General features: G+C 39.8%; 1 protein-coding gene across 6 annotated transcripts in view; it reads right to left on the reverse strand.

Moving 5' to 3' along the window:
* Positions 1 to 23,717, reverse strand: part of sardh (sarcosine dehydrogenase) — a 135,138-nt gene that overhangs the window by 70,744 nt on the left and 40,677 nt on the right. For all 6 annotated transcript variants that reach the window (XM_069183264.1, XM_069183262.1, XM_069183260.1 and 3 more), the window contains exon 11: positions 20,759 to 20,900. In XM_069183264.1, coding sequence (XP_069039365.1) covers positions 20,759 to 20,900 — 142 coding nt within the window. The remainder of the gene's footprint in view (positions 1 to 20,758; positions 20,901 to 23,717) is intronic.

Raw genomic sequence — 23,717 nt, forward strand, 5'->3', positions numbered from 1 at the left:
AACACAAAATGCTAGAACTTTGATTAGTGTCATCAATTTCTTCCAAACTTTTGATTTTGGGGCAAATAAGACAACATTCCCCTTCAGGACAATGCACTGTATAGGGCCATCCAGTATATGTCCGGAAAAAAATGTTCAGATAACATTGATATAACACCATTCCTAAATATCATTTCTGTCCTAAAGCACAGCAATACCATCAAAAATAGTCTACGTTTTGTGGATTCCTAACCCTAACCCTAGCTGGGGATTAGGGGTTAGGGTTAGGGTTCAGACCTTCTTGAGAGGATCCACAGTCTTCCACTCATTTCAGCACAAAATATACTTCACTGCATGAAAACATACACCTAAAGTGACCAAGCATCCAAGCCAAACTCAAGAGAAGAGATCCGAAATGGCAGGATTTTCTTTTTAGGACAAGTACACTGTTCATCGGATCTGTTGTGTTGAATGGTGTTCTAACTGAGCCTGGTATCAGGTTCAGCTACGGTAAAAGGCTGGAAAACCAATAAATTATGGTTTAATTTTACAAAATACCTGTACATTTAACACAAAATGCTAGAACTTTGATTCGTGTCATCAATTTCTTCCAAACTTTTGATTTTGGGGCAAATTAGACAACATTCCCCTTCAGGACAATGCACTGTATAGGGCCATCCAGTATATGTCCGGAAAAAAATGTTCAGATAACACTGATATAACACCATTCCTAAATATCATTTCTGTCCTAAAGCACAGCAATACCATCAAAAATAGTCTACGTTTTGTGGATTCCTAACCCTAACCCTAGCTGGGGATTAGCGGTTAGGGTTAGGATTTAGACCTTCTTGAGAGGATCCACAGTCTTCCACTCATTTCAGCACAAAATATACTTCACTGCATGAAAACATACACCTAAAGTGACCAAGCATCCAAGCCAAACTCAAGAGAAGAGATCCGAAATGGCAGGATTTTCTTTTTGGACAAGTACACTGTTCATCGGATCTGTTGTGTTGAATGGTGTTCTCATTGAGCCTGGTATCAGGTTTAGCTACGGTAAAAGGCTGGAAAACCTAATAAATTAATGTTTAATTTCTACAAAATACCTGTACATTTAACACAAAATGCTAGAACTTTGATTCGTGTCATCAATTTCTTCCAAACTTTTGATTTTGGGGCAAATTAGACAACATTCCCCTTCAGGACAATGCACTGTATAGGGCCATCCAGTATATGTCCGGAAAAAAATGTTCAGATAACACTGATATAACACCATTCCTAAATATCATTTCTGTCCTAAAGCACAGCAATACCATCAAAAATAGTCTACGTTTTGTGGATTCCTAACCCTAACCCTAGCTGGGGATTAGCGGTTAGGGTTAGGATTTAGACCTTCTTGAGAGGATCCACAGTCTTCCACTCATTTCAGCACAAAATATACTTCACTGCATGAAAACATAAACCTAAAGTGACCAAGCATCCAAGCCAAACTCAAGAGAACAGATTCGAAATGGCAGGATTTTCTTTTTGGACAAGTATACTGTTCATCGGATCTGTAGTGTTGAATGGTGTTCTCACTGAGCCTGGTATCAGGTTCAGCTACGGTAAAAGGCTGGAAAACCTAAGAAATTATGGTTTAATTTCTACAAAATACCTGTACATTTAACACAAAATGCTAGAACTTTGATTAGTGTCATCAATTTCTTCCAAACTTTTGATTTTGGGGCAAATAAGACAACATTCCCCTTCAGGACAATGCACTGTATAGGGCCATCCAGTATATGTCCGGAAAAAAATGTTCAGATAACATTGATATAACACCATTCCTAAATATCATTTCTGTCCTAAAGCACAGCAATACCATCAAAAATAGTCTACGTTTTGTGGATTCCTAACCCTAACCCTAGCTGGGGATTAGGGGTTAGGGTTAGGGTTCAGACCTTCTTGAGAGGATCCACAGTCTTCCACTCATTTCAGCACAAAATATACTTCACTGCATGAAAACATACACCTAAAGTGACCAAGCATCCAAGCCAAACTCAAGAGAAGAGATCCGAAATGGCAGGATTTTCTTTTTAGGACAAGTACACTGTTCATCGGATCTGTTGTGTTGAATGGTGTTCTAACTGAGCCTGGTATCAGGTTCAGCTACGGTAAAAGGCTGGAAAACCAATAAATTATGGTTTAATTTTACAAAATACCTGTACATTTAACACAAAATGCTAGAACTTTGATTCGTGTCATCAATTTCTTCCAAACTTTTGATTTTGGGGCAAATTAGACAACATTCCCCTTCAGGACAATGCACTGTATAGGGCCATCCAGTATATGTCCGGAAAAAAATGTTCAGATAACACTGATATAACACCATTCCTAAATATCATTTCTGTCCTAAAGCACAGCAATACCATCAAAAATAGTCTACGTTTTGTGGATTCCTAACCCTAACCCTAGCTGGGGATTAGCGGTTAGGGTTAGGATTTAGACCTTCTTGAGAGGATCCACAGTCTTCCACTCATTTCAGCACAAAATATACTTCACTGCATGAAAACATAAACCTAAAGTGACCAAGCATCCAAGCCAAACTCAAGAGAACAGATACGAAATGGCAGGATTTTCTTTTTGGACAAGTACACTGTTCATCGGATCTGTTGTGTTGAATGGTGTTCTCATTGAGCCTGGTATCAGGTTTAGCTACGGTAAAAGGCTGGAAAACCTAATAAATTATGGTTTAATTTCTACAAAATACCTGTACATTTAACACAAAATGCTAGAACTTTGATTAGTGTCATCAATTTCTTCCAAACTTTTGATTTTGGGGCAAATTAGACAACATTCCCCTTCAGGACAATGCACTGTATAGGGCCATCCAGTATATGTCCGGAAAAAAATGTTCAGATAACACTGATATAACACCATTCCTAAATATCATTTCTGTCCTAAAGCACAGCAATACCATCAAAAATAGTCTACGTTTTGTGGATTCCTAACCCTAACCCTAGCTGGGGATTAGGGGTTAGGGTTAGGGTTCAGACCTTCTTGAGAGGATCCACAGTCTTCCACTCATTTCAGCACAAAATATACTTCACTGCATGAAAATATAAACCTAAAGTGACCAAGCATCCAAGCCAAACTCAAGAGAAGAGATCCGAAATGGCAGGATTTTCTTTTTGGACAAGTACACTGTTCATCGGATCTGTTGTGTTGAATGGTGTTCTCATTGAGCCTGGTATCAGGTTTAGCTAAGGTAAAAGGCTGGAAAACCTAATAAATTATGGTTTAATTTCTACAAAATACCTGTACATTTAACACAAAATGCTAGAACTTTGATTCGTGTCATCAATTTCTTCCAAACTTTTGATTTTGGGGCAAATTAGACAACATTCCCCTTCAGGACAATGCACTGTATAGGGCCATCCAGTATATGTCCGGAAAAAAATGTTCAGATAACACTGATATAACACCATTCCTAAATATCATTTCTGTCCTAAAGCACAGCAATACCATCAAAAATAGTCTACGTTTTGTGGATTCCTAACCCTAACCCTAGCTGGGGATTAGCGGTTAGGGTTAGGATTTAGACCTTCTTGAGAGGATCCACAGTCTTCCACTCATTTCAGCACAAAATATACTTCACTGCATGAAAACATACACCTAAAGTGACCAAGCATCCAAGCCAAACTCAAGAGAAGAGATCCGAAATGGCAGGATTTTCTTTTTGGACAAGTACACTGTTCATCGGATCTGTTGTGTTGAATGGTGTTCTCATTGAGCCTGGTATCAGGTTTAGCTACGGTAAAAGGCTGGAAAACCTAATAAATTATGGTTTAATTTCTACAAAATACCTGTACATTTAACACAAAATGCTAGAACTTTGATTCGTGTCATCAATTTCTTCCAAACTTTTGATTTTGGGGCAAATTAGACAACATTCCCCTTCAGGACAATGCACTGTATAGGGCCATCCAGTATATGTCCGGAAAAAAATGTTCAGATAACACTGATATAACACCATTCCTAAATATCATTTCTGTCCTAAAGCACAGCAATACCATCAAAAATAGTCTACGTTTTGTGGATTCCTAACCCTAACCCTAGCTGGGGATTAGCGGTTAGGGTTAGGATTTAGACCTTCTTGAGAGGATCCACAGTCTTCCACTCATTTCAGCACAAAATATACTTCACTGCATGAAAACATAAACCTAAAGTGACCAAGCATCCAAGCCAAACTCAAGAGAACAGATACGAAATGGCAGGATTTTCTTTTTGGACAAGTACACTGTTCATCGGATCTGTTGTGTTGAATGGTGTTCTCATTGAGCCTGGTATCAGGTTTAGCTACGGTAAAAGGCTGGAAAACCTAATAAATTATGGTTTAATTTCTACAAAATACCTGTACATTTAACACAAAATGCTAGAACTTTGATTAGTGTCATCAATTTCTTCCAAACTTTTGATTTTGGGGCAAATTAGACAACATTCCCCTTCAGGACAATGCACTGTATAGGGCCATCCAGTATATGTCCGGAAAAAAATGTTCAGATAACACTGATATAACACCATTCCTAAATATCATTTCTGTCCTAAAGCACAGCAATACCATCAAAAATAGTCTACGTTTTGTGGATTCCTAACCCTAACCCTAGCTGGGGATTAGGGGTTAGGGTTAGGGTTCAGACCTTCTTGAGAGGATCCACAGTCTTCCACTCATTTCAGCACAAAATATACTTCACTGCATGAAAATATAAACCTAAAGTGACCAAGCATCCAAGCCAAACTCAAGAGAAGAGATCCGAAATGGCAGGATTTTCTTTTTGGACAAGTACACTGTTCATCGGATCTGTTGTGTTGAATGGTGTTCTCATTGAGCCTGGTATCAGGTTTAGCTAAGGTAAAAGGCTGGAAAACCTAATAAATTATGGTTTAATTTCTACAAAATACCTGTACATTTAACACAAAATGCTAGAACTTTGATTCGTGTCATCAATTTCTTCCAAACTTTTGATTTTGGGGCAAATTAGACAACATTCCCCTTCAGGACAATGCACTGTATAGGGCCATCCAGTATATGTCCGGAAAAAAATGTTCAGATAACACTGATATAACACCATTCCTAAATATCATTTCTGTCCTAAAGCACAGCAATACCATCAAAAATAGTCTACGTTTTGTGGATTCCTAACCCTAACCCTAGCTGGGGATTAGCGGTTAGGGTTAGGATTTAGACCTTCTTGAGAGGATCCACAGTCTTCCACTCATTTCAGCACAAAATATACTTCACTGCATGAAAACATACACCTAAAGTGACCAAGCATCCAAGCCAAACTCAAGAGAAGAGATCCGAAATGGCAGGATTTTCTTTTTGGACAAGTACACTGTTCATCGGATCTGTTGTGTTGAATGGTGTTCTCATTGAGCCTGGTATCAGGTTTAGCTACGGTAAAAGGCTGGAAAACCTAATAAATTATGGTTTAATTTCTACAAAATACCTGTACATTTAACACAAAATGCTAGAACTTTGATTCGTGTCATCAATTTCTTCCAAACTTTTGATTTTGGGGCAAATTAGACAACATTCCCCTTCAGGACAATGCACTGTATAGGGCCATCCAGTATATGTCCGGAAAAAAATGTTCAGATAACACTGATATAACACCATTCCTAAATATCATTTCTGTCCTAAAGCACAGCAATACCATCAAAAATAGTCTACGTTTTGTGGATTCCTAACCCTAACCCTAGCTGGGGATTAGCGGTTAGGGTTAGGATTTAGACCTTCTTGAGAGGATCCACAGTCTTCCACTCATTTCAGCACAAAATATACTTCACTGCATGAAAACATAAACCTAAAGTGACCAAGCATCCAAGCCAAACTCAAGAGAACAGATTCGAAATGGCAGGATTTTCTTTTTGGACAAGTATACTGTTCATCGGATCTGTAGTGTTGAATGGTGTTCTCACTGAGCCTGGTATCAGGTTCAGCTACGGTAAAAGGCTGGAAAACCTAAGAAATTATGGTTTAATTTCTACAAAATACCTGTACATTTAACACAAAATGCTAGAACTTTGATTAGTGTCATCAATTTCTTCCAAACTTTTGATTTTGGGGCAAATAAGACAACATTCCCCTTCAGGACAATGCACTGTATAGGGCCATCCAGTATATGTCCGGAAAAAAATGTTCAGATAACATTGATATAACACCATTCCTAAATATCATTTCTGTCCTAAAGCACAGCAATACCATCAAAAATAGTCTACGTTTTGTGGATTCCTAACCCTAACCCTAGCTGGGGATTAGGGGTTAGGGTTAGGGTTCAGACCTTCTTGAGAGGATCCACAGTCTTCCACTCATTTCAGCACAAAATATACTTCACTGCATGAAAACATACACCTAAAGTGACCAAGCATCCAAGCCAAACTCAAGAGAAGAGATCCGAAATGGCAGGATTTTCTTTTTAGGACAAGTACACTGTTCATCGGATCTGTTGTGTTGAATGGTGTTCTAACTGAGCCTGGTATCAGGTTCAGCTACGGTAAAAGGCTGGAAAACCAATAAATTATGGTTTAATTTTACAAAATACCTGTACATTTAACACAAAATGCTAGAACTTTGATTCGTGTCATCAATTTCTTCCAAACTTTTGATTTTGGGGCAAATTAGACAACATTCCCCTTCAGGACAATGCACTGTATAGGGCCATCCAGTATATGTCCGGAAAAAAATGTTCAGATAACACTGATATAACACCATTCCTAAATATCATTTCTGTCCTAAAGCACAGCAATACCATCAAAAATAGTGTAACGCTACGGGGGCTCAGGCGGGCGCCCTTGCCGCATCTGGTCGGCCCCTGCACCCTCCGGGGCTCGAACCCGGGACTTCCGCGTCTCTCTGCAGAGACCTAGCCCCGTGAGCCAAAGAGAGATCTCTCTACAGCCCAGTAGCTGTGGTCCTGCTATCACAGGGAAGGGCGGTGACGTCACCCGCTCTGGTACGCCGGCTCTTACACAGCGCCCTGTCGGCCGTAAGCGTTACACTCTCCCCCGCTTAAATCGCCGTCCCCGGCGAAGGGCTATCCCGCCCCGCTTCTGACACCAATGTAACGCAACGGGGGCTCTGGCGGGCGCCCTTGCCGCATCTGGTCGGCCCCTGCACCCTCGGGGGCTCGAACCCGGGACTTCCGCGTCTCTCTGCAGCGACCTAGCCCCGTGAGCCAAAGAGAGATCTCTCTACAGCCCAGTAGCTGTAGTCCTGCTATCACAGGTGACGTCACCCGCTCTGGTACGCCGGCTCTTACACAGCGCCCTGTCGGCCGTAAGCGTTACACTCTCCCCCGCTTAAATCGCCGTCCCCGGCGAAGGGCTATCCCGCCCCGCTTCTGACACCAATGTAACGCAACGGGGGCTCAGGCGGGAGCCCTTGCCGCATCTGGTCGGCCCCTGCACCCTCGGGGGCTCGAACCCGGGACTTCCGCGTCTCTCTGCAGCGACCTAGCCCCGTGAGCCAAAGAGAGATCTCTCCACAGCCCAGTAGCTGTGGTCCTGCTATCACAGGGAAGGGCGGTGACGTCACCCGCTCTGGTACGCCGGCTCTTACACAGCGCCCTGTCGGCCGTAAGCGTTACAATAGTCTACGTTTTGTGGATTCCTAACCCTAACCCTAGCTGGGGATTAGCGGTTAGGGTTAGGATTTAGACCTTCTTGAGAGGATCCACAGTCTTCCACTCATTTCAGCACAAAATATACTTCACTGCATGAAAACATAAACCTAAAGTGACCAAGCATCCAAGCCAAACTCAAGAGAACAAATACGAAATGGCAGGATTTTCTTTTTGGACAAGTACACTGTTCATCGGATCTGTTGTGTTGAATGGTGTTCTCATTGAGCCTGGTATCAGGTTTAGCTACGGTAAAAGGCTGGAAAACCTAATAAATTATGGTTTAATTTCTACAAAATACCTGTACATTTAACACAAAATGCTAGAACTTTGATTAGTGTCATCAATTTCTTCCAAACTTTTGATTTTGGGGCAAATTAGACAACATTCCCCTTCAGGACAATGCACTGTATAGGGCCATCCAGTATATGTCCGGAAAAAAATGTTCAGATAACACTGATATAACACCATTCCTAAATATCATTTCTGTCCTAAAGCACAGCAATACCATCAAAAATAGTCTACGTTTTGTGGATTCCTAACCCTAACCCTAGCTGGGGATTAGGGGTTAGGGTTAGGGTTCAGACCTTCTTGAGAGGATCCACAGTCTTCCACTCATTTCAGCACAAAATGTACTTCACTGCATGAAAACATACACCTAAAGTGACCAAGCATCCAAGCCAAACTCAAGAGAACAGATCCGAAACGGCAGGATTTTCTTTTTGGACAATTACACTGTTCATCGGATCTGTTGTGTTGAATGGTGTTCTCACTGAGCCTGGTATCAGGTTTAGCTAAGGTAAAAGGCTGGAAAACCTAAGAAATTATGGTTTAATTTCTACAAAATACCTGTACATTTAACACAAAATGCTAGAACTTTGATTAGTGTCATCAATTTCTTCCAAACTTTTGATTTTGGGGCAAATAAGACAACATTCCCCTTCAGGACAATGCACTGTATAGGGCCATCCAGTATATGTCCGGAAAAAAATGTTCAGATAACATTGATATAACACCATTCCTAAATATCATTTCTGTCCTAAAGCACAGCAATACCATCACAAATAGTCTACGTTTTGTGGATTCCTAACCCTAACCCTAGCTGGGGATGTCGGTTAGGGTTAGGGTTCAGACCTTCTTGAGAGGATCCACAGTCTTCCACTCATTTCAGCACAAAATATACTTCACTGCATGAAAACATACACCTAAAGTGACCAAGCATCCAAGCCAAACTCAAGAGAACAGATCCGAAATGGCAGGATTTTCTTTTTGGACAAGTACACTGTTCATCGGATCTGTTGTGTTGAATGGTGTTCTCACTGAGCCTGGTATCAGGTTCAGCTACGGTAAAAGGCTGGAAAACCTAATAAATTATGGTTTAATTTCTACAAAATACCTGTACATTTAACACAAAATGCTAGAACTTTGATTCGTGTCATCAATTTCTTCCAAACTTTTGATTTTTGGGCAAATTAGACAAAATTCCCCTTCAGGACAATGCACTGTATAGGGCCATCCAGTACTGTATATGTCCAGAAAAAAATGTTCAGATAACACTGATATAACACCATTCCTAAATATCATTTCTGTCCTAAAGCACAGCAATACCATCAAAAATAGTCTACGTTTTGTGGATTCCTAACCCTAACCCTAGCTGGGGATTAGGGGTTAGGGTTAGGATTCAGACCTTCTTGAGAGGATCCACAGTCTTCCACTCATTTCAGCACAAAATATACTTCACTGCATGAAAACATAAACCTAAAGTGACCAAGCATCCAAGCCAAACTCAAGAGAACAGATCCGAAATGGCAGGATTTTCTTTTTGGACAAGTACACTGTTCATCGGATCTGTTGTGTTGAATGGTGTTCTCACTGAGCCTGGTATCAGGTTCAGCTACGGTAAAAGGCTGGAAAACCTAAGAAATTATGGTTTAATTTCTACAAAATACCTGTACATTTAACACAAAATGCTAGAACTTTGATTCGTGTCATCAATTTCTTCCAAACTTTTGATTTTTGGGCAAATTAGACAACATTCCCCTTCAGGACAATGCACTGTATAGGGCCATCCAGTATATGTCCGGAAAAAAATGTTCAGATAACATTGATATAACACCATTCCTAAATATCATTTCTGTCCTAAAGCACAGCAATACCATCAAAAATAGTCTACGTTTTGTGGATTCCTAACCCTAACCCTAGCTGGGGATTAGGGGTTAGGGTTAGGGTTCAGACCTTCTTGAGAGGATCCACAGTCTTCCTCTCATTTCAGCACAAAATATACTTCACTGCATGAAAACATACACCTAAAGTGACCAAGCATCCAAGCCAAACTCAAGAGAAGAGATCCGAAATGGCAGGATTTTCTTTTTGGACAAGTACACTGTTCATCGGATCTCTTGTGTTGAATGGTGTTCTCATTGAGCCTGGTATCAGGTTTAGCTACGGTAAAAGGCTGGAAAACCTAAGAAATTATGGTTTAATTTCTACAAAATACCTGTACATTTAACACAAAATGCTAGAACTTTGATTAGTGTCATCAATTTCTTCCAAACTTTTGATTTTGGGGCAAATAAGACAACATTCCCCTTCAGGACAATGCACTGTATAGGGCCATCCAGTATATGTCCGGAAAAAAATGTTCAGATAACACTGATATAACACCATTCCTAAATATCATTTCTGTCCTAAAGCACAGCAATACCATCAAAAATAGTCTACGTTTTGTGGATTCCTAACCCTAACCCTAGCTGGGGATTAGGGGTTAGGGTTAGGGTTCAGACCTTCTTGAGAGGATCCACAGTCTTCCACTCATTTCAGCACAAAATATACTTCACTGCATGAAAACATACACCTAAAGTGACCAAGCATCCAAGCCAAACTCAAGAGAACAGATCCGAAATGGCAGGATTTTCTTTTTGGACAAGTACACTGTTCATCGGATCTGTTGTGTTGAATGGTGTTCTCACTGAGCCTGTTATCAGGTTCAGCTACGGTAAAAGGCTGGAAAACCTAATAAATTATGGTTTAATTTCTACAAAATACCTGTACATTTAACACAAAATGCTAGAACTTTGATTCGTGTCATCAATTTCTTCCAAACTTTTGATTTGGGGGCAAATTAGACAACATTCCCCTTCAGGACAATGCACTGTATAGGGCCATTCAGTATATGTCCGAAAAAAAATGTTCAGATAACACTGATATAACACCATTCCTAAATATCATTTCTGTCCTAAAGCACAGCAATACCATCAAAAATAGTCTACGTTTTGTGGATTCCTAACCCTAACCCTAGCTGGGGATTAGGGGTTAGGGTTAGGATTCAGACCTTCTTGAGAGGATCCACAGTCTTCCACTCATTTCAGCACAAAATATACTTCACTGCATGAAAACATAAACCTAAAGTGACCAAGCATCCAAGCCAAACTCAAGAGAACAGATACGAAATGGCAGGATTTTCTTTTTGGACAAGTACACTGTTCATCGGATCTGTTGTGTTGAATGGTGTTCTCATTGAGCCTGGTATCAGGTTTAGCTACGGTAAAAGGCTGGAAAACCTAAGAAATTATGGTTTAATTTCTACAAAATACCTGTACATTTAACACAAAATGCTAGAACTTTGATTAGTGTCATCAATTTCTTCCAAACTTTTGATTTGGGGGCAAATAAGACAACATTCCCCTTCAGGACAATGCACTGTATAGGGCCATCCAGTATATGTCCGGAAAAAAATGTTCAGATAACACTGATATAACACCATTCCTAAATATCATTTCTGTCCTAAAGCACAGCAATACCATCAAAAATAGTCTACGTTTTGTGGATTCCTAACCATAACCCTAGCTGGGGATTAGGGGTTAGGGTTAGGGTTCAGACCTTCTTGAGAGGATTCACAGTCTTCCACTCATTTCAGCACAAAATATACTTCACTGCATGAAAACATACACCTAAAGTGACCAAGCATCCAAGCCAAACTCAAGAGAACAGATCCGAAATGGCAGGATTTTCTTTTTGGACAAGTACACTGTTCATCGGATCTGTTGTGTTGAATGGTGTTCTCACTGAGCCTGGTATCAGGTTCAGCTACGGTAAAAGGCTGGAAAACCTAATAAATTATGGTTTAATTTCTACAAAATACCTGTACATTTAACACAAAATGCTAGAACTTTGATTCGTGTCATCAATTTCTTCCAAACTTTTGATTTGGGGGCAAATTAGACAACATTCCCCTTCAGGACAATGCACTGTATAGGGCCATTCAGTATATGTCCGAAAAAAAATGTTCAGATAACATTGATATAACACCATTACTAAATATCATTTCTGTCCTAAAGCACAGCAATACCATCAAAAATAGTCTACGTTTTGTGGATTCCTAACCCTAACCCTAGCTGGGGATTAGGGGTTAGGGTTAGGGTTCAGACCTTCTTGAGAGGATCCACAGTCTTCCACTCATTTCAGCACAAAATATACTTCACTGCATGAAAACATAAACCTAAAGTGACCAAGCATCCAAGCCAAACTCAAGAGAACAGATACGAAATGGCAGGATTTTCTTTTTGGACAAGTACACTGTTCATCGGATCTGTTGTGTTGAATGGTGTTCTCATTGAGCCTGGTATCAGGTTTAGCTACGGTAAAAGGCTGGAAAACCTAAGAAATTATGGTTTAATTTCTACAAAATACCTGTACATTTAACACAAAATGCTAGAACTTTGATTAGTGTCATCAATTTCTTCCAAACTTTTGATTTGGGGGCAAATAAGACAACATTCCCCTTCAGGACAATGCACTGTATAGGGCCATCCAGTATATGTCCGGAAAAAAATGTTCAGATAACACTGATATAACACCATTCCTAAATATCATTTCTGTCCTAAAGCACAGCAATACCATCAAAAATAGTCTACGTTTTGTGGATTCCTAACCATAACCCTAGCTGGGGATTAGGGGTTAGGGTTAGGGTTCAGACCTTCTTGAGAGGATTCACAGTCTTCCACTCATTTCAGCACAAAATATACTTCACTGCATGAAAACATACACCTAAAGTGACCAAGCATCCAAGCCAAACTCAAGAGAACAGATCCGAAATGGCAGGATTTTCTTTTTGGACAAGTACACTGTTCATCGGATCTGTTGTGTTGAATGGTGTTCTCATTGAGCCTGGTATCAGGTTTAGCTACGGTAAAAGGCTGGAAAACCTAAGAAATTATGGTTTAATTTCTACAAAATACCTGTACATTTAACACAAAATGCTAGAACTTTGATTAGTGTCATCAATTTCTTCCAAACTTTTGATTTTGGGGCAAATAAGACAACATTCCCCTTCAGGACAATGCACTGTATAGGGCCATCCAGTATATGTCCGGAAAAAAATGTTCAGATAACACTGATATAACACCATTCCTAAATATCATTTCTGTCCTAAAGCACAGCAATACCATCAAAAATAGTCTACGTTTTGTGGATTCCTAACCCTAACCCTAGCTGGGGATTTGGGTTAGGGTTAGGGTTCAGACCTTCTTGAGAGGATCCACAGTCTTCCACTCATTTCAGCACAAAATATACTTCACTGCATGAAAACATAAACCTAAAGTGACCAAGCATCCAAGCCAAACTCAAGAGAAGAGATCCGAAATGGCAGGATTTTCTTTTTAGGACAAGTACACTGTTCATCGGATCTGTTGTGTTGAATGGTGTTCTCACTGAGCCTGGTATCAGGTTCAGCTACGGTAAAAGGCTGGACAACCTAATAAATTATGGTTTAATTTCTACAAAATACCTGTACATTTAACACAAAATGCTAGAACTTTGATTAGTGTCATCAATTTCTTCCAAACTTTTGATTTGGGGGCAAATTAGACAACATTCCCCATCAGGACGATGCACTGTATAGGGCCATCCAGTATATGTCCGGAAAAAAATGCTCAGATAACATTGATATAACACCATTCCTAAATATCATTTCTGTCCTAAAGCACAGCAATACCATCAAAAATAGTCTACGTTTTGTGGATTCCTAACCCTAACCCTAGCTGGGGATTTGGGTTAGGGTTAGGGTTCAGACCTTCTTGAGAGGATCCACAGTCTTCCACTCATTTCAGCACAAAATATACTTCACTGCATGAAAACATAAACCTAAAGTGACCAAGCATCCAAGCCAAACTCAAGAGAACAGATCCGAAATGGCAGGATTTTCTTTTTGGACAAGTACACTGTTCATCGGATCTGTTGTGTTGAATGGTGTTCTCACTGAGCCTGGTATCAGGTTCAGCTACGGTAAAAGGCTGGAAAACCTAATAAATTATGGTTTAATTTCTACAAAATACCTGTACATTTAACACAAAATGCTAGAACTTTGATTAGTGTCATCAATTTCTTCCAAACTTTTGATTTTTAGGCAAATTAGACAACATTCCCCATCAGGACGATGCACTGTATAGGGCCATCCAGTATATGTCCGGAAAAAAATGTTCAGATAACACTGATATAACACCATTCCTAAATATCATTTCTGTCCTAAAGCACAGCAATACCATCAAAAATAGTCTACGTTTTGTGGATTCCTAACCCTAACCCTAGCTGGGGATTTGGGTTAGGGTTAGGGTTCAGACCTTCTTGAGAGGATCCACAGTCTTCCACTCATTTCAGCACAAAATATACTTCACTGCATGAAAACATAAACCTAAAGTGACCAAGCATCCAAGCCAAACTCAAGAGAACAGATCCGAAATGGCAGGATTTTCTTTTTGGACAAGTACACTGTTCATCGGATCTGTTGTGTTGAATGGTGTTCTCACTGAGCCTGGTATCAGGTTCAGCTACGGTAAAAGGCTGGAAAACCTAATAAATTATGGTTTAATTTCTACAAAATACCTGTACATTTAACACAAAATGCTAGAACTTTGATTAGTGTCATCAATTTCTTCCAAACTTTTGATTTTTAGGCAAATTAGACAACATTCCCCATCAGGACGATGCACTGTATAGGGCCATCCAGTATATGTCCGGAAAAAAATGTTCAGATAACACTGATATAACACCATTCCTAAATATCATTTCTGTCCTAAAGCACAGCAATACCATCAAAAATAGTCTACGTTTTGTGGATTCCTAACCCTAACCCTAGCTGGGGATTTGGGTTAGGGTTAGGGTTCAGACCTTCTTGAGAGGATCCACAGTCTTCCACTCATTTCAGCACAAAATATACTTCACTGCATGAAAACATAAACCTAAAGTGACCAAGCATCCAAGCCAAACTCAAGAGAAGAGATCCGAAATGGCAGGATTTTCTTTTTAGGACAAGTACACTGTTCATCGGATCTGTTGTGTTGAATGGTGTTCTCACTGAGCCTGGTATCAGGTTCAGCTACGGTAAAAGGCTGGAAAACCTAATAAATTATGGTTTAATTTCTACAAAATACCTGTACATTTAACACAAAATGCTAGAACTTTGATTAGTGTCATCAATTTCTTCCAAACTTTTGATTTGGGGGCAAATTAGACAACATTCCCCATCAGGACGATGCACTGTATAGGGCCATCCAGTATATGTCCGGAAAAAAATGTTCAGGTAACAGTGATATAGTGTATGAAACAAAGCTGCACTTGGAGCACTGGCTAAAATAAAAAGATAAAAAAAATAATCAGAATGATGATAAAAGCAGTTTAAACAAAAAAATTCAGATATGCACATACAGTATGCAACTCAGTACCTAAGGTGATTTTATTTTTGTACACACACACACACAATTAATGGCCTTTCAAAGAGAAAAATTGCTTTTATTTGTGCAGCTATTTCTAACCTCTGTGAATTATAGTTCTGCTGTTATGGTGTCTGGTTTATGTTTAATTTTAGACGGCAATGTTCTGAATTGCATTAACAAACATGAAATTACCGATTTACTGGTACGTGAAACCGGGTTTAATAGAAAAGGGTTTATTCCACGGTCAGTAAGCTGATCTGTCCTCGCAACTGACCAGAGACAGTCCTTCAGTCCCGTAATATTTTCCAGCTGAGAAGGTACTGTGCCAGACTGCTTTCGGCTCACCGCGCACAAATCTGGAAATGAGGGATTATTAAAAAGGATCTAATTCTAAACAAAGTCAGCAGCCACGTTTGAGGTCCGAGAAGTTCCACGTTCAGCGGCACTTTTTTATTTTTTCTTAAAAAAAAAAAAGAACGCAGTATTGTTACAATTCAAGTAGTACAAATGAGATTGCCATAGCAACCTGGGTACAAAAAAAGCTACCACCCATTTACTGCTGGGCCCCTTTTTACATATGTCACATTACATCCATTAGGGCTAATTAGACATGGGGGGGAGGGGGGAGGAAGACAAAATCAGCCTAATGCATGAGCAGGCTTTTCTCCTCCGCATGCAAATCTATATCCATCAGAGGACGAGCCGGGATGCATCAGATCACCTGTTAGTGGGATACGGTCTTTGCCATCTCTCATTTTCCCCCAACAGATCCTTGCAAGCAACCGAAGTGTGCCCAGCAGGGGCCTAATCTTGCTGAATTCTTTCAATAAGACAAAGAAATAGTCTTGAAATTCCAAAGGGAATTGGGGGGGGGAGAGACACAGGGAGACCGAACTGTGGGCCTCTTGGAAAGCAGTCGAAAAAAATCTCTCTTCATTAAAGAAGATGTGGAGGGGGGGGGCAGATTTCAATAAATTATACCCTCTGGCAACATTCCTTTTGAGTGTTAATTACGTTCCATTACAGTGTGTCCTCATTAATGTCCTTAACACAGGGCACTGCCAAGCTGTCACCCTGCTCTTTGAAGAAAGCTGCCAATCCGGGCCGTTTTAAGAGCTTATTTTTGTGAGTCGGACAAAAAAGGTAAAGTCCAGAGCTATACCCATCTGCTTTGCCACTTGACGATTTCCTACATTTTATAATTCAAAGATTTCTTTCCAGTGACGTTCTAATCTTCCTTTTTAAAAATCACCACCGCATTTCACCCGCACTAAAAGTGGAATGTACATGGTAATTTGCAAAATCTCCAATTTAGTTCACAAAATAGATGCAATTTCCAGGCTCTGTATGTGCAGCACCATGTTCTGCGATTCAGAATGAGGCAACAAAACTTCCAGTGAGGTGAAGGGGCCCTGTGACACTGTAAACAAGCAGGCTTGTGAATTGTGAACAAGAAGGCTCTTTTCATCCAATGGAAATAATCCTCTCATCTTTGTTTTGCTGATAAATGAAACTTACTTGTCAACTTTGCCTGCATATCACCTTGGAACAATTCTGCGGTGAAATGTCTGCTGCACAACCGGTACTTATTCGCTCGTGCATCACAGTGACTAGCGAGCAGGAAGGGCCGCCTTGTCGTAATTTGTGGGAACTCAAATGCGAGTTTGGCGACCCACAGTACCTTCGCAAAGTTCACAAGTTTCACGCTTTTGTGCTTAATTCGAAATTTGTATTATTTTTTCTTATAACGTCAATGAATTTATTTTGTTACTGAGATTTAATAACTGGTCTGAGAAACTGGGTCTGCAGTTCCTTTTTAAAAGGTCACTGACTCCAAATGCCTCAGTTCCACTCGGTACAATTTACTGTATACTTTAGTTGCAGGGCGAACTGTAATTGTTCTGCATGGTTCTTTGGGTGTAGAAGGATAACTAGGACTGGGTTAAATAAATTTAACCCATGTGCCAGATGAGAATTTTAAAGCCAAAACTTAACAACACAATAAAAAGCCAACTGTAAAGACCTGATACAGCAGTCATTTGGGATGGTAAGAGTATCATTTTGACATCAGGTTTGACTTTCTTGAACTTAAAAAGCTCACACATGTGGAAGAACTTAAAAAGGCTATGGAGAGCTTTTAAAAATTTCCTCACACAAAAAAAAACAAACAAACCTTGAATAATAGAGATCTTTATTGAGTGGAATCTAGAGTAGGATTTGTTCTTAGGTCAGATTATTTTAAGGGTTTTTTTTTAATATAAATTACTTATGAAAAGAATCACATATTTTAAAAACCCCAAATGTGAATACTTAAAAGCCTGTGAAAGGTAAATATACAAGACACTTAAGGTGTTTGTGAAAAGGGGGTAGCTTCTTTGGGAGACTTCTGATCTTTGGAGACGAGCTTCTAGAGACTCAAAACAGTCTGTTTGCACTGGAGAAGCAAGCCAGAATTTATTTTTGGAAACACTAAAGAATACGCTTTAAACAGTAGCTTAGCAACAGGTTCAGATACACAATTTTACACCCACCTACACTCACGCACACAGATAAACAGAAGGTCTGGACCGATCATTGCTGCAGGACCCCATTGCTAGACTTTATCGATTTAATTATTGCATTCTCTTAAGAGCCTGCAAATGAAAAATTTGGCATCAAAAAGCAATGACCCATCAACTGTGTTCATCAACAATTGTCTTTTCCTTTTTGCGCCAAACCAGAAAAATCACAAAGCAGAGAGGAAGTTTTTTTTTTCATTTTTAAATAAACAGATGGGATTCAGGATAGTGTGATATAAAGTGGCCGTTTAATCCACACACCTTAACCAATGGCTAATTCCTCATTCTTCTACCTCTGACGAAAAACAAAGACCTCATATGAGCCGTATCCTTAAAGGATCTGAAGCCCTGGAAAATTAGAAATTAATTTCTAATTTGGTCGTTTTTCAAATTCATTTCTAATTTGGTTAGCTTCTCCTTGGTTGTTTATATTGTTCAAAGCTGGGCTGTTTCAAATGCTGGACTGCTTCAGATTTACTGTAGACAAAAGACGTTTTACATCCCGAATGTCAAAAGTGTATGTTAATGGAGTCACAGACATATTTATTAATTAGGTGCCCCAGTATACCGAAACTGAACTGAGCCAAGACAGCCTCCAGGATAAAATCACAAGAAATCCAAGCAGCTTTCAGGACTGAGCAGTGACTAATCGCATTCCTTAAGGGCGGTGTGTTGTGACCTAATCTATCATCACTGTGAAGCGCAGATGTCTCAGCCCAACAGCTTCAGTCACATTCACTACTGTAGCTACGCGGTGCACAATAAGGAAAGGTTTTTGTACGACAGCTGATCGGAAAGGTCTAGTGGGAATACTGGGCAAGTGCGATGTCACACCAGGACAGCAACTCCATGTAATGAAATGGCCGGGTATGCTACATGAGACAGTCTATCTGGCTTGCATAAACATGGGCGACACTGATCTAAGAGCTGCAAACCAGATATAGTAAGTATTTCTACTGATACAGAAACCTGTAATATCACATAATAATATCAGTGACCTTAATCTAATAGTATAGGCCCAGAGACATTATTAAGTAGCCCCACTGTAGAGAAAGCTACTGTTCCAGCGACGCAGAAAACCAATACTACTGTAGCCCTTTCTCTAGGCCTAGTATTCTGGGATAACTGACTACAATAACAAGTAGACAGGTCATCCCATTCAAACCAGAGAAAGAGGAAGTCAAGAAACATACTGTATTCCCTGAAATTAAGCTTCTAATAAAGTCTCCCTGTGTGCAATTTGACATTAACTCTGCTCAGGGAAATTTGAACAAACTGGATAGGAACTAGTACAAACTGAGCCCTGATTGAGCCACTTGGTGCACAGTCTTTGCCAGGCCTGTTATTCTCTTTTATTCCTGGAATTAACTTCTCAGTGGGAGCCTCTTGTCAAAGCCACAGCGGATACCGTAAATGTGCTCGAGGGCAGGAAAAAAAAAGATTTTTCTAGGGTAGTGAAAGAATAAAATAGACTGTATTAATGGACCCCAATCAAAACTCTCATGCATTTTTAATTTAATTATTTTCACGTTGACATGTGCTCTCTAAGGTACTCGGAGGAAAAACTATTTAAATTTGCCTTCATTTCTAAAAGCGTTATTTGTAATAGGACAAGTTTAAGCATCATTAATGAACGGTTATTTTTTTTTTTTAATGTTTGCATATTAGTGTCAATGCAGTGACAGGATATTCCTTTTTTGGGAACTGTTTAAATATCTACTTGTAAAAGCACTTTCACCTGACAAGAAACATTAATTCACTGCGAGCATCCTATACAAAACGAGGATATGAAGGGATTCAATATTTAATATCTAATCACGGTCTCAAAGTAATATTAATCTGGACTGAATAAGACAATCGTTTTGAAACCAAAAGATCACAGTAGAAAAGGTAACTAAAAGACATCCAACTCTCCAGGATCAGGGTTGGAGATCTGTGGTCTAAAGCACAGCAAAAGAGCAATAAATATCAATTTGTCAACCTGTGTTGTACAGTATATGTGGTTATGCAGACAGATAAACAGGCCGATAGATATACTGTATACGGGACTGTAAATATCAATCAGCTATCACCGTCTCACAAGACAAAAAAAACAGAGGCATCTAGACAAAAAGACCTCTTCTGCTCACGGATCCATACTGCATAAGTTAGCAGAACACAGCTGACTAACTGCTGAAATGCTTATACTGTATATATGAGTGTGTGTCTTACTGTACACGGAAAAGCTTTCAGAGGTAAGGTGTTTTAGGAGCAAGCAGGAGCCATGAATTATGGAAAAGCAAATATTAATTAGCTCTCAAACTTTTACAAAGCTGAACAGAAGACCCGTCTAACTAGGTTTTTAATTTTATATCATGTCACCTCCTTTCTTTTGCAAATCTTATAAGATCACTTATTGGCCATATACAATTTCTTGCATGAGGAATGTGTCTTTTCGCAGACCCCAGCTTGCTCTCCATGAGACACACAGACAGGGAGAGAAGCTGGGGGTCAGACCGCAGGGTCAGCCATTTGGAGCAGTTGGGGTTAAGGGCCTTGCTCAGGGGCCCAACGGAGTAGGATTCCTCTGCCGGCCACAGGATTTGAACCAGCAACCTTCCAGCCACAGGCACAGATCCTTAAATCACAGAGCCACCACACTGCCCCTGTGTTCCAATTTCATCATTAATATTGCCATTCCAACAGTTCATAGCCACTGCCTGCAAAATCTACTTTAAACCTGAATGGCGTTCCTTTTATGACACACAAATACAGGCATACAGACAGGCAGACTGTTGGAAAAATCTCTCTGTCAAACGAGTCATTGAAAAGAAAGGGTGTGTTTAGTCAAGGTCAGCGTGTAGGAGAGTACCTGGTGCAAGGGGTCTTTTCTCATGTTCCTGCTGGCCAGAGGCTCATCGAAGGGGAACACCACGGAATAGTTTTTGGCATAGGACTCATGACTTCGTTCCCGAATCCAGCGGTTATTATCCGTGAGAGTATGATGGAACCGCCTGCAAAGAGACAGCAGAATGAAAGGTCACGGACCACACGGGCACCAAATTGATTCCATTTTTTTATTTTTTAAACAAGGAAACTACAGAATGTGACCAAACCCTGCGGGGAATAGCAGGAACTCAATTAAGCAGGAAGAAAAGCAACTGGAATTTAACACTTGGCTTGCAGAGCCAAAGCAAATTTCTATAGCCTAATTTTATCAAATCCTAAAGAGAAAATGAAACTTCTAACTAGAAGACTTGCCCTACAGGTAGTTCTCTTATGATTCTGCTGCAGTTTACCCCCTGAATACAGTACATATGTGTTTTTACACAGACCAACAGCAACCAAAACAGAGAGTCTCTGTCTCTGGCCGCTGCGGAACAAAATCTAAAAAAAGCATTTTTTCTTCCGATTGTCTGGTGTTACTTTCCGTCTGTACAACCAAACAAAAAGTCCTGCTGCAGACTTAAAAATCATTTTAAAATAATTTTTACCAAGAACATTCTCCTCAATGTTGCACTGTTGAAGAAGGCAACAGGGTGTAGTGCTTTACTCACAATCTAGACCTGATGGAGCTGGGAATTCATTATTTGTCAAAACATCTCCTGGCTGAAAAGCAAATAATTTCCAGAGATTCGAGAAGAGCCCTGACAGGCAGGCATAGTAGTGCACACTGCCTTTTTGCAATTCATTTGATTAATTCAAACTTCAGCAGGTGAAAACTTAAAAAAAAAAAACACTTGAAGAACTCGCATGCAAAAACATCGCTACTACTTTAAGCTGGCAAAATCCAAACACCTCCTCCGTTTTCTTCATGCTTAAAAACTAATTTTATGCGCAGTGCGGCGCACGAGACTTTTTTTTTCTTGCTGCTGGCTTGTCACGGGCTTTTCAGCAGAACAATTTCTGAACACCTACAGACTGCGGTAGAAGACACTCTCCCACTTGACAAGAACATCACCCGCCTCGGAGATTCTTACCGAAGAGGCGGTGAAAATCCAGCAACCTGCAAAACGCTGCATTTTTTTAAAAAAAATTCGCACCCCACTGCAGTGTGCACTCTGAAACAGGGCACCTTGCTGATGACTTTAAAAAAATAGGGACTAGACAAAAATAAGAAAATGATCAAAAATAGTTAAATTAAAGATGTATTGAAAGGAAGTGAGGGATCACAAATTAGGCTCTTGGAGTAATATAACCAAGCCTGATAAAAACTGTATGATAAATGTACCGCATTTATACAGTAAGTGTTTGCTCCCAGTAAAACCAGTGGCATATTTTCCTGGAAAACACTGAACACATTCCCTTTTGTTTCTGAACTGTAAGTGAAATTCAACCTTATGGTGGGGTTAAGCGCAGAATTACTAGAAAATACCACAACCTTTAAAATACTGCAAAATGCCAATCAGGGAAAAACGAGGCTTTCAAAAAAATAATGTTTCATTGGTCTTTCCTGAGAAAGTTCTGGAAAAAAGTGGGCCTGGTGTGAGTGTGTGTGGGTGTGTGTCCAGTCCAGGGTGTACCCCCACCTTGCGCCCGTTGCTCGCTGGGATAGGCTCTGGCTCCCCAGCAACCCCAAATGGGATACAGTGGTGAGAAAACAGATGGATGGCTTTCAAAATTGGTGAATGACTGAATACGCACCTATTCCAATGCTGTTGGTAGCAGGAAATACCACATGACTGAGACATGACTGAGACACCCTCAAGGATAACAAATGTGTGGAAATACATTCCTTAAAAACCTGCAACTCTGAAAACTGTATTTATTAGTGCATTCTGGCTTACTGCCTTCTCCCAGTAAGTCTATGACTCATTGTGTCAGTGAATACTGATTAAATTGCTGTTAATACTTTTACGTGCTGTTTTTTTTTAAGTTGGTACTTTTTTTTTTTTAAGAGCCACGCGTGTGGGAGACCTACAAAAATTCAAAATATTTTCCATTTTTTTATTCACCGTTTTATAAATGGACCAACTGTGATGACGTGACCTCACTCAAATGTGCTGCAGATATCTTTGCTTACAGGATAAGTTTCTTAGTTGCCGAAGGACAACATAATGAACCATTTTAACAAATGGGAAAAATACTGTCGATTCACCAAGAATTACTTCACCCATCTAACACTTGGATGGAATTCAATAAAGAAGTTGTGGCTCGATATTTATAGCATTTAGAATGAAGTTGCCTTTTATTTGAACTGTCAGTGAAGAATTCATCCTGGCTTCTATTAACATCTCCACTAATTACTGGATTAAGTCTGTTAATGAGGTCTCCGTTAATGTCTGTTACAAACTCTAAACCCAAAGTCACACATAGGGGAAATTTCTTACTGTGAGTTTTCTTGTAGTTCTTTTCTTATAAACATTACAGTGTCACCAAACAACTTGATAAAAAATAGTGTGACTTTCTGAAAAGCTTATTAAACAAGTTTAAACCTAGATTTATTCAAACTCAACAGCATGATAAGCCTTTTGCACCACTGAGACAGAACCAACCTTTTCTGAAATCCAAACACCAGCAACAAACTTCATCCACCTGGATAAGGATTCTCAAATAATGTTTTTTTTATAATAATGCAGAGGTACAGCGAGAGAAGATATCTTATTAAAGTTTCAAAAAGAGACAGAATCATTCTTTTTTTAGCTTCCTTAGTCATGTGCATCCTGAACTTTCGGATACTGGGTTCAGACCCAATATCACTCAAATTATTGGAGTATTCTACTGATGTTTTCTTTCAAAAGGACATAGGTGACTGCACAACTGAGAGTCTCCAGACCAGTAAGCAGTCCACAGTTCACTCTTAGTACAATCACAGTAACAACGCAAAGTAC

This window comes from Lepisosteus oculatus, chromosome 24 (assembly GCF_040954835.1).
Source record: "Lepisosteus oculatus isolate fLepOcu1 chromosome 24, fLepOcu1.hap2, whole genome shotgun sequence".
Taxonomy (NCBI): Eukaryota; Metazoa; Chordata; class Actinopteri; order Semionotiformes; family Lepisosteidae; genus Lepisosteus; species Lepisosteus oculatus.